Source organism: Peromyscus californicus, unplaced genomic scaffold (assembly GCF_007827085.1).
Source record: "Peromyscus californicus insignis strain IS unplaced genomic scaffold, ASM782708v3 Scaffold_23__1_contigs__length_62951481, whole genome shotgun sequence".
NCBI classification, from domain to species: domain Eukaryota; kingdom Metazoa; phylum Chordata; class Mammalia; order Rodentia; family Cricetidae; genus Peromyscus; species Peromyscus californicus.
Window position 1 is genome coordinate 61774771 of NW_026294534.1, and position 10831 is coordinate 61785601.

The following is a 10831-nucleotide window of genomic DNA, read 5'->3' on the forward strand; positions in this document are numbered from 1 at the left end:
GCGCTGACTCCGACTTGGTGGATCACCTTTGAGCCCTGCCCTGCTGGAGGCTGGCCCCCAGGCAGTGGTAGGCTGGTAGCTAGCAAGCCTACAGGGGCCTCCTGTCTCTGGCCTCACAGAACTAGGGTTATGCATGGGCATGGTCACAAGTTTTAGGTGGTTACTGGGATCTGAATTCAGGTCCTCAGGCTCTTACCCACTGAGCCGTTTCCCCAGTCATTCTTTTTTTTTTTTTTAAATTAATTTACTAAAGAGGCAGAAGCAGGAGGACCTCTGTGAATCTGAGGCCAGCCTGGTCTACAGAGTGAGTTCAAGGACAGGCTCTAAAGCTACAGAGAAACCCTGTCTTGAAAAAACAAAAAACAAACAAAAAAAAATTTAGGTTGTCAGCAAGTGCCTTTACCTGAAGATCCATCTTGCCGGCTCCTCTTCTTTTTAATTTTATGTTTATGGGTGCATTGTCTACATGTATGTCTCTGTACTACTTGTGTATCTGATACCATGGAGGCCTGGATATTGGGCACCCTGAACTGGAGTTACAGTTGTGAGCTACCATGTGGTTCCTCTGGAAGAACAGCCAGTGCTCTTAACTGCTGAACCATCTCTTCAGTATCCCCTCTTATTTCCTGAGTTTCCCCTTGCTACACACACAGTGCACAGGCTAGCCTCAAGTTTGTAGCAATCTTGTCTGTCTTGGCCTCCCAGGTTAGGGCGACAGGCCTGTGCCACCATGCCAGGACACATGCCCAGCTCTGCTTCAGAAGCCTCTGCGACAAGGGAGTGAAAGGGAGTGAAAGCCCCTGAGGGCAAAGCAAATTTACACATGGTGGGTGACATGATGTAGTGAGTTTCTGTAGAAACTCAGGAAAGCTGCGAAATCAGGCCTCCCAGCATACAGGGAAGCTGAGGTAGGGAACTGAAAGCTTGAGGCCAGCTAGCCTAGGTTACATATCAAGACCCCGTCTTAAAAAAAAAAAAAAAGGGGTCCGGGCGGTGGTGGCGCACGCCTTTAATCCCAGCACTCGGGAGGCAGAGCCAGGCGGATCTCTGTGAGTTCCAGGCCAGCCTGGGCTACCAAGTGAGTTCCAGGAAAGGCGCAAAGCTACACAGAGAAACCCTGTCTCGAAAAACCAAAAAAAAAAAAAAAAAGGGGGGGGGGATGGCTACAGAAGTTAATGGTGCTTGCTGGTACTCACGAGGACCAGAGCTTGGATCCCAGCACCCAAGCAATAAGCCAGTCTCCTCGCACACCTGTAACCTCAGTTCAATGATTTGATACCCACTTTGGCTTCTGTTCTCATACAGTCAGACATACAGACACACAAATAAAAAATTAAATCTTTCTGGGTAGGGTTGCACACATCTTTGAACCAGCACAGAGGCAGGGGCAGGTGGATCTCTCTGAATTTGAGACCAGCCTGGTTACACAGTGAGTTCCAGGTCAGTTGGGGCCACATAAAAGACTCTTAAAAAAACAACAAGCAGGCAGTGGTGCTGCACACCTTTAATCAGAGGGGAGGCAGAAGCAGGTGGATCTCTGAGTTCCAGGCCAGCCTACAAAGAGAATTCTAGGACAGTCATGGCTACACAGAGAAACACTGTCTTGAAAAACCACAAAACAAACCAACAACCACCTAAAGAGAGAGGAGAGCAGGCAGCTGCCCTCTGAGGTCAGCATGCCTGCTGCTGCAGTGCCTGGGTCCCTGGCTGGAGGGGAGCTCAAGGCCTTGGCCCCTTCCTCCTCTACCCACAGCACCCAGCCCTTGCTACCCTCACTCCCTCTGGCACTAGGGCCCAGGGAGGAAATGCACTCAGCCTGCTGCTGGAAGAACCCTTCTTACAAGTAGCTGTGGCCAGTCATCAGTGCTGGGACACGTGCTGCTGGCCTGGTGCAATGAGGCCTCCACCGCAGGAGGGAAGGAGGGAGGGCAGCAGGTAAAAGTGACACTCCCTGGACTAGAGGAACTGGGAAGGCTGGGTGTGAGAGTCAGCATGCATGCTGGGAGCACGGGAGAGGGAGACCAAGCAGCTTCCCATCCCTACTTCTGGCCAAGGCCAGAGCAGCTGCTGACTGTGAATCAGGTGAAAGGTACCAGCACACCCGGAATGACTCGCCTGGTCCTTGACACCCATCAGTACTCTGACCACCCTTCCCATCCCCTGGGCACAGGATCAACTAGGTCTTGGTGTCCCGTTTTCTCTGCCTTTGGTGACACCTAGTGACAAGGTACTTCAGAACACGGCATCCTAACCTTGATCCTATGGTGAAAGGGGTCGTTCACTGTTCCTAGTGAGGGCCAGCTCTCCCATCTGATTCCCAAAGAATCCTAAGGCTGGGAACTGGGGCTCAGTGGGTACAGTACTTGGCTAGCAGGCACAAAGCCCTGGGCTCCATCCCCAGGACCTCAGAAAGCAGGGGAGGTAAGTACACACTTGTCATCTTGGCACTCAAAAGTGGAGGCAGAAAGACCAGAAGTTCAAGGCCAGCCTGGGCTACATGAGACTCTGACTCAAAAACGAGGGTAAAAATTGGGTCTTTGAGTTCCAGTCTCTAGAGAGGGGCTGGAGCCATGGCTTAGCAGTTAAGAACACATGCTGCTCTTGCAAAAGACTGAGTTCTGTTCCCAGTACCCATGTTGTGCAGCACCAGCACCTTCTTCTGACCTCTACCAGTTCCTGCACATATAGTGTGCATATTCAGGTGCGCGCGCGCACACACACACACACATTAAATCACAAAGAGAGGTTCTAGATGGACAACATCTGTTCCCTTAAAACAATGAGGACCTGTGTTTGATCTCAGGTCTGATATAAAATGCCATGTGTGGTGATATATGCATATGCCAGAAACAGGAAGGTGGAAAGGGCCCTCTGGGCCTTGCTGGCCAGCCTGTCTAGCCTAATTAGTAAACTTCAGGTTCAGTGAGACCCTGTCTGAAAGGTGGTAGATAGTCTTCCTGAAGAACACCTGAGGCTGTCTCCTAGTCTTTAAACACACACACACATGCACCTGCACACACATATATGCACACACATTTTTAAAAAAACCTCAGGACAGCAAGATGGTTCAGTGGGTCCAAGTGCTTAAAGCCAGGCCTGCTGACTGAAGTTCCATCCCTAGGATCCATGTGGTAGAAGGAAAGAACTGATTCCCACAAGCTGTCCTCTGATGACCTCTAAACATGTGCCCTGACACTCATGTATCCGTCCACCCAAACACATACATACACACACTGAACAAAAATACTTTAACAATGGTAATGATGACACTGTTTAAAAAAAGGAATCTTACCTTGGCTCAGAGTGCTTGCAGCCCAGGGCTGAGATGCGGTTTTCTGTTCTCTGGGCTCTGCAGGCACAGCCCTCTTGACCTGGAGGGGATAGCCGCTGGCCATGAGCCAGGCCTTCAGGTGGTCTATGTATTCCCTTCCAAACAAAGTGGAGTCCTCAAAGTTTGGGAAGGAAGCAGGAGATGGAGCAATGTCTTGGAGGCCCACAGCCTCTAGGATCTTCTCCTGCCTGAAGGAGGAGGCCAAGGAGAAGGTCTGGCCTAAGAGCGCCAGGGACTTCCTACACAGAGAATTGGTGGTCTCCAGGGCCACAGCCAGGTCCAACGGGCTAGTGAGGGTCTTCATCTTGACGCTCAGCTCGTAGGCGTTACAGGCCATGAGCAGGGGCGTGACGCCCTTCAGCAGCCTGTCCTGGAGCCGCATGATGTACTTGTCGAAGGGCTTGATGATCTCGAAGAAGCAGTTTTTGGTCTTCACAGCACCTTTGTCTAAAAGCATGTTTAAAAACTCATTATCGACTCGGGGTGTTTTCAGAGCAGAGTGCTTTAAAAACTTGATAGTAAAAAAGCAGAAATCTCTGTGCTCCGGTTTCAAGGAGCATTTGAAGGAGGCCAACATCTTGGCACAGGTCTCAGTTTCCAGTTCAAACAGAGTCTGGAAGAGCTGGGAGAACTTGAGGTCATCCTTAATGGTGTGGAACCCCGCCCACTTGATGATTTCTATGCCAAACCTTGAGAACACATCTGCCTTGTCCATGGCATCAAAGCCCAGCTTCCTTCTGGGGAAGCTGAGGGTCCTCAGGTCCAGGCCCAAGGGGATCTTTAGAGCAGCAAACTGGATTTCATCCAGCCCTGGATTCGTTCCGAGGGTCACATCAGGACTTGGGGTGGCTTTCTGGATTTGGTTAGTGCCCTGAGGTTTGGAAGTAATACGACCGACAACAGGTATTTTCTTCGTGGTCATGCTTTTCAGTGTGATAAGCTTCCCGACACCCTTTGTTGCAAGCAGGCCCTGAGTGTCCCCCTTTCCTAGGAGAGTGCCTTCCTGGTCAGCCATGTTAAGAGACCGGCCTCTGGCCAGGACTTGCCCACTGCCTCTAGACACAGCGTCCACCTCGCCATGATGGTCCAGGTCATAATCCCGACTCTCCTTCTCCAACCGCCTGGAGGAGGCCAAGTCCCCCAACACTGAAGACCCAAAACCATATTCCTGTGACCAGGAGGATTCTTGAGAAACTGGGTGGCCCAAGTCTTGCTCCCAAGAGCCACGGAGTGCAAGCTTCCAGTCCTGAGAAGGAAAATGTCCCAGTTTTCGGTGGCCAAAACTCTGGTCCCGGGAGTCAGTATGGGCCGCTTCCAGATCCCGGCCACATTCTTTTCGAAGATAGCTGTCCTCACCAACGGACTGGTTGCTGGATCTGAAGGTGGGTCCCGCAAACATGTCACCTCTCAGGCTCTCTCTTCCCAAGTCTAGTGAGTACACTCCAGATCCACTGGAGGAGTACCTGCTATCACTGTGAATATCCTCATAGACATCTGCTCTGGCTCTTGAGCCTGTCCTTAAGAGATCTGAAATAGATGGCCACAGACAGACAGAAGGCAACTTTAGAACATGGGCTGCAAGGAAATGGCCCCCACACTAGCCAACACAAGTGCTTTATACTCCCAAGTGTGAGGTGCAAACTCCTTCTGCTGCTAACATTGTTTAAAAAGGTAAAGAGGCATCAGGATGGCTTAGTGAATAAAGCGCTTGCCATGCAAGTGTGAGGACATGAAACCAGATCCCCAGAATCCACAGTAAAACCAAGCAGGCATGGTTGCCTGAAATCCCCCATGTTCAGGAGGTGGAGACATGGGATCCCCAAGGCAAGCTAGCCAGTTAGAGCTGAAATCAGTGACTCCAGGTTCAGCAAGAAACCCGAAAGTGGAGAATGAGTGGGGAAGACACCTGCACACACTGCACACAGGGAACACAGATGCACTCAGGCACACACACACACACACACACACACACACACACACACACACACACACACACACACACACACACACACACACTAAAGGAAATGTGTGTGGTGCTGTCTCCAGCCCTCTACCAGCCGGTCTGCACTGGCCCACTGAGAACTGCCGCCAGGCATTCAACCAAGTAAGAGTAGCAGCACCTGGAAAACCTGCACCTGCGCTCCCCTGCAGCTTCCCAGCATTCCTCCTTCTACAACAGCATGGAGACTGCTGCCACAATGCTCAGTGCTTAGCTGCATTTGGGGGGATTCGAAATGCATGGAAGATGTGCACACCTCCCGCTGTGCAGACACCACCATGCCATCACACAAAAGGGAGCACTGTCCGAGCTTGCAATATATAGGGCAGGAACCTCACGTCCTAGGGGCACTGAGAGGTGATCACAGTTACCAGGCTTGTGCTTGCCCTTGTGACCATCAGCCAAGGCAGGGTAGTGGATTACCCAACAGGCACACATTAGCATCAGACACAGGCTCCCCAACTCACCACCAGACACTACCCTCACCATCACTCCACCTACCCCTTAGAGAAGGGGCTTAGTTTCTATGCAGTCACACCCAGCCCACTTCAGGGTTTCCACTTCTGTCCACTTCTGCCACTCTCACTGCCTCCTGGCGGACTTCATGTCCCACACTGCAACTGGGAGGCAGCCGCCTTGGCCCATGCCACACATACCACAGCTGAGCAGGCAACAACCTGGCACCTGACCCCAGTGTGGTAGAAAGGCCCGAGTGGTCATTAGAGCTGTCTCTAGGGCTGAACCAGAGACAGAGCAGGTAGGAGTAGAAGAAGCTACACTAAGTGGGGCTATGGCAGAGAGTAGAGTGTCATCAGGATGGGAGGAGGTGCACAGATATTGTTTCAGTTCCTTTTGTACACATACGCTGCAAGAAGCTGCCCACAGACGCCATCTATGGCAGCAGCAGGCCTCGGGCAGCTTTCTCACAGTTGGATTTTTAAACAAAATCTACAAAAAAGGGGGGAATCTGACAAAAAGAGACTCAGGTCTGGTAACAAACACCGAGAACACCAGCATTCAGTAGATGAGGGAGGAGGACTAAGAGTTCAAGGCCAGCCTGGACAGTGAGTTTGAGGCCAGTCTGGGTTACAGAATGAGACTTTGATGGGAAGAAGCTAGGGAGATGTGCGCAATGTGCTTGTTGCACAAACAAGAACTGAGTCACATCCCAGGACCCACATTAACCCATCAGTACAAGACCATAAACCCAGGCTGGGGAGGTAGAGACAGGACGGTCTCAGGGCCCACCGGCCAGCTAATCTAACCACATGAGCAAGCTCCAAATGTCTCAAAAAGCAAGATGAGGCTGGAGAGATGGCTCAGTGGTAAGAGCACTTGCTGCTTTTGCAGAAGACCTGGGTTCAGGTCCTAGAATCCACATTAGGTAGCTCACGACTATCTGCAACTCCAGCTAAAGAAAGCTGATGCCCTCTTCTGGCACTCAGAGTGACTCACTTGTCCCTCAGGTGCACATACCTACACACAGACCCACAAACATGTAATTTAAAAATAAAATAAATATTTAAAAAATAAAGCTAAGTGGAAAGTGATTAAGGAAGACACCAGATGTCAACCTTTGGTCATCATACATGCCTGTGAATTCCCACACACAAATATGAACACCTGCACACAACACCACCAACCCACAAAAAAAAAAAAGGGGGGGACAAGAAAAGGGACAGGTACCAAGAAGCAGAAAAACGGAAGAAAACACAAAAATCCACACTCCTGGACAAATACAAGTTCCCCTCTACAGCAAAGACTTACTGAGCACCTACTTTGTACACACTGGGCACTGTCATTACTGAGGGGAAGGAGATAGATCAGTAGCAGAGCCCTTGTTTCACACATTTCTGGCCCTGGGTTTAGGAAAACAACACACACATACCCACCACCCCACCCCACCCCATGCACATCCATAGACACACTGGGGGAAGGTGGGTTCCAACAAGGGCAATACAATGGGCAGGAACACAAACACAGTGGGAAATGCCATCCTCACAGACTCTCACCATATGTGAAGCGTCAGCACCTGGTGCTCAAGGGCTGCCGCTAAGGAGAGTGTGGGGAGTGGGGGTGGGGGGCAGACATGAATTTCCACCAGCAAGAAACAAACTGGAATCCCTTGGCCCTGACTGTGGTCCTGGTGCAGTCAAGGTGGCAGAGCTAAGAGGCAGGAACGATGGCTGTATCATACATTTCCCATGCCCTGGTTTATAGAAAAGAGAAATGTACAGTACAGAGCAGAAGCCTAAGGACAACTGAGAGACCATACAGCTTTGTTCCAGAACCACCCAGATGCTGTAAGGTTCACTGTTTCTCTGCTAATCAATTTTTCTTTCTGTTTCTTTTTGAGGCAGGGTCTCCTTATATAGCCCAAACTGGCCTCAAACTCACAGGAATCCTGCCTCAGGCTCCTTCCTCAGTATGTACCACAACACAATGCCCCACTAGTCTTCTTGAGGAAATTACAATGTGATGTGTGGAGGCTGGGGAGATGATTCAGTGGGTAAGAATGCTTGCAGTACAAGCAAGAGGACCCAAGTTCAAGTTCCTACCACCCACAAAAGCCAGGTGTGGCTGTACATAGCTGCAACCCCAGCACTGAGAGACAGAGCCTTGAAAGGGGGGACAGTCTTAAAATCTACAAAGCTTACATTAGAGAACTAATCAACCTAAAATCTCCTCTGTTTTTGTAACAATGACAACGCTTAACGTTTTCAGTAAGTTTATGAGTTTGTGTTGGATTACATCTATAGTGATCCATGAGTTGTGGTTTAGATATGCCTGCAAGAACTAAGATTCCAGTCCCAGCCAATTTGCTGGCGATGAGGCAGAGTCTTAAAAGGGGGACAGCTGTTGAGATGGCTCAGTGAGTAAAGGCACTTGCCCCAAGCCTGAATGATAACTGAGTTTGACCCCTGGAACCCACAGTCAACTTTTGTAAGCTGTCCTCTGACCTCTGAGTGCAAATGTATGTGTATACACACACACACACACACACACACACACACACACACACATGCAGGAACCCTTCTGTAGAAGCTAGGGTGTAGTTAGTGGCAGAGTATGTACATGAGTAAGGCCTGGGTTATCCCCAACACCAAAACACTCTCAAAGTCTTTCATGGCAGGGCATCTGGCTGACGTGCTCCACCGAAAACAGCACATCCTGCACAATGATTTAACTGGCAGGTGGGCCACAAGAAAATGTAATCTCCCCCGACAAATCCAGCAAAGATCAGAGTTGCTTGTCTTGCACCCAGAGCACTATAATCCAATGTGGCCCTCCTGAGCATCTTAACTTACCTTGAGCTTTAAGCTGGAGAGCTTCGCCAACAGCTTCAGAATCCCCATACCGTTTAGATTTCTCCTGTAATACGGTGTCCAAAGAGTCCTGTGCCATCCGCCTTGCCGCCATGTTTCTCTCTCCTACAGTGAGAGAAGCCACACTAATCAAGACAGCTTGCCCCAGGGCAAAACCACTACCAAAAACAGGGTAACAGAACTGGAAGAATGGCCTAGAAAAAAGGTATTTGGGAAAAGTGTGACCACCCAGACTTCAGTTTGGAAAAGGGCTTCCCAGAGCTCACTTTACCCTGAGAACCCTCTGGATGAGTGAATGACATTTTCACAAGGGGACAATGAGCTACAACTGTGCCCTCTGAGCTAGTCTTAGTAGAAGAGCTCTTTGGCTTCTTTCAACACATACCCGAGAGCCTTGTCCTTACAGCACAGGAGGAGCTGGGTGTGGTCCTGCAGGCCACTGATGCCAGCACTTACGAGGCTGAGGCAATGGGGTGTCCAGGCCAGCCACGACTACATAGTGAGAACCCGAAAAAAGGGCTGAGGGACTGGAGAGGTGGCTCTGTGGGCACCTAACAGTTACCTACAACTCCAGGTCTAGGGGATCTGACAACTTCTTTTGGCTTCCAACTACCCACTTGCCTCTACCCAGCCCAATAAATAAAATCTTTTCAAAAGTTGGGGGAGGGGTGGAACTGAGATGGTTCAGTAAGGGGCCAAGCCTGATGGCCTGGGTGCAACCTGCCATCTGACAAGTTGTCTTCCGATTTCTACCCATGTGCTCTGGCAAACATGTACCCAGAAATACACAAAACTAAGGAGAAAAAAGTGGGGCACAAGGACACATGTACCTGTAATCTCAGTGCTGAGTTAGAGGAGTAAGGAGGATCTCTGGTGCTCGGTGGCCAGCCAGACTAGTCAATCCATATCCAGACATCAATTTCTGCCCTCCCCCAAGAAAGGACCTGGTGGTATGCATGTGTAACCCCCAATATTTAGAGGGCCGCGCAACAGGATCGCAAGTTTGAAGCCTGTGTGGGCCACCTGTTCCAGGCCAGCACATTCTACACAGCAAAACCCAGTTTTGTGTGTGCATGGTTTTCTTTTTTTGCTACTACATGAGAGTAGTCCATGCTGGCACTGGCACTGAACTCTGATCCTCCTGCTTCTGCCAAGTACTAGGATACTGGTGTGCATTGCTGTGGAGACCCTGTCTTTTTATCTTTATTTATTTTTTACTTTTTTTTTTTGTGGCAGGGTAGAGTAGAAGGGATCCAGATATGATCTACCCACATATTCTCTAACTGGTCTCAAACTTGACATGTAAACTAGGCTGGCATCAAAAGTGAGTTTCCTCCTGTCTCTGCCTCCTGAGCACTGGGATTACAGGTGAGCCGTCACACCCAGCTTGAGACCCTGCCTTTAATTTAAAAAAAAAAAGAAAAAAAAAAAAGGAAGAAAGAAAAAGACGTTAGGAGAAAAGCAGACTTCAAGAAGCGAACTTCAAGAAGCGAACCAACCAAGGTCAGGTACCTTGGTCTTGAACCAACAGAGCACTCACTGGGAATGAGGACACATTCTATAAGTGCGGAAAAAATAGGCAGCATTTGTATCAGTAACAGCCTGCGTCACGACACTTCCAAATTCAAGAGACAAACCTGCCTTCTGGTCGTTTCTATAACGATCATCCAGTTTCCCCACGCCCCAGAAAAACGACAGGGCGGCCCTTGTTCTCGGTTGGTTAGGAGCAGGGTCTCCGGGTCAGGTGGTCCTGAGATCTAATCAAGGTACCTAATCTGTCTGCACCTCAGTTTTCCCATCCATGGGATGGGCAGCCACGGAGGGGGCAGCGGCTCCCAGCAGCTGGAGGCCCGACGCAAACCCCGTTCGCCGTTACGCCCAGCTCGCCCGGCCGGCTGCGAGCTCCAGCAGAATGAATGGACGCAAGCCGGGCCCGAGAAACGCGCTCGCCCTGGGGCCATCCGGAGTCCGCCCTACCCCGGGGCCCGCCCTCCCTAGTCGCCAGGGCCCAGGCCTCACCCCGAGCGGTGCCGCCCCCGCCGCAGCCTCAGGCTCCTTACCCGCCGCCTCGCGAGGCGGGGAGATGCAAATAAGCCAACGGTTTCCGCAGCGCCGAGTTGCGCAGGCGCAAGCCGCCGCCTCGCCTTGGTGCGCAAGCGCTGGCTGCCACCGCCT

The 10831-nt window shown here is 50.7% G+C and overlaps 1 protein-coding gene across 6 annotated transcripts in view; it reads right to left on the reverse strand.

Annotated features, from left to right (window-relative positions):
- Sugp2 (SURP and G-patch domain containing 2) overlaps nucleotides 1-10831 on the reverse strand; it is a 28800-nt gene that overhangs the window by 17612 nt on the left and 357 nt on the right. For 2 of the 6 annotated variants that reach the window (XR_008221502.1, XM_052752661.1), the window contains exons 1-3: nucleotides 10676-10786; nucleotides 8639-8761; nucleotides 3293-4858 (exon numbers count right to left, since the gene is read on the reverse strand). Coding sequence is in view for 5 of the 6 variants with exons in the window: in XM_052752661.1 (XP_052608621.1) it covers nucleotides 3293-4858; nucleotides 8639-8750 (1678 nt within the window). In the remaining variant the exon portion in view is untranslated. Of the gene's footprint in view, nucleotides 1-3292; nucleotides 4859-8638; nucleotides 8762-10293; nucleotides 10637-10675; nucleotide 10831 lie in introns of those variants that run through there. The other 4 variants (XM_052752662.1, XM_052752664.1, XM_052752663.1 and 1 more) reach the window with 4 other exon arrangements.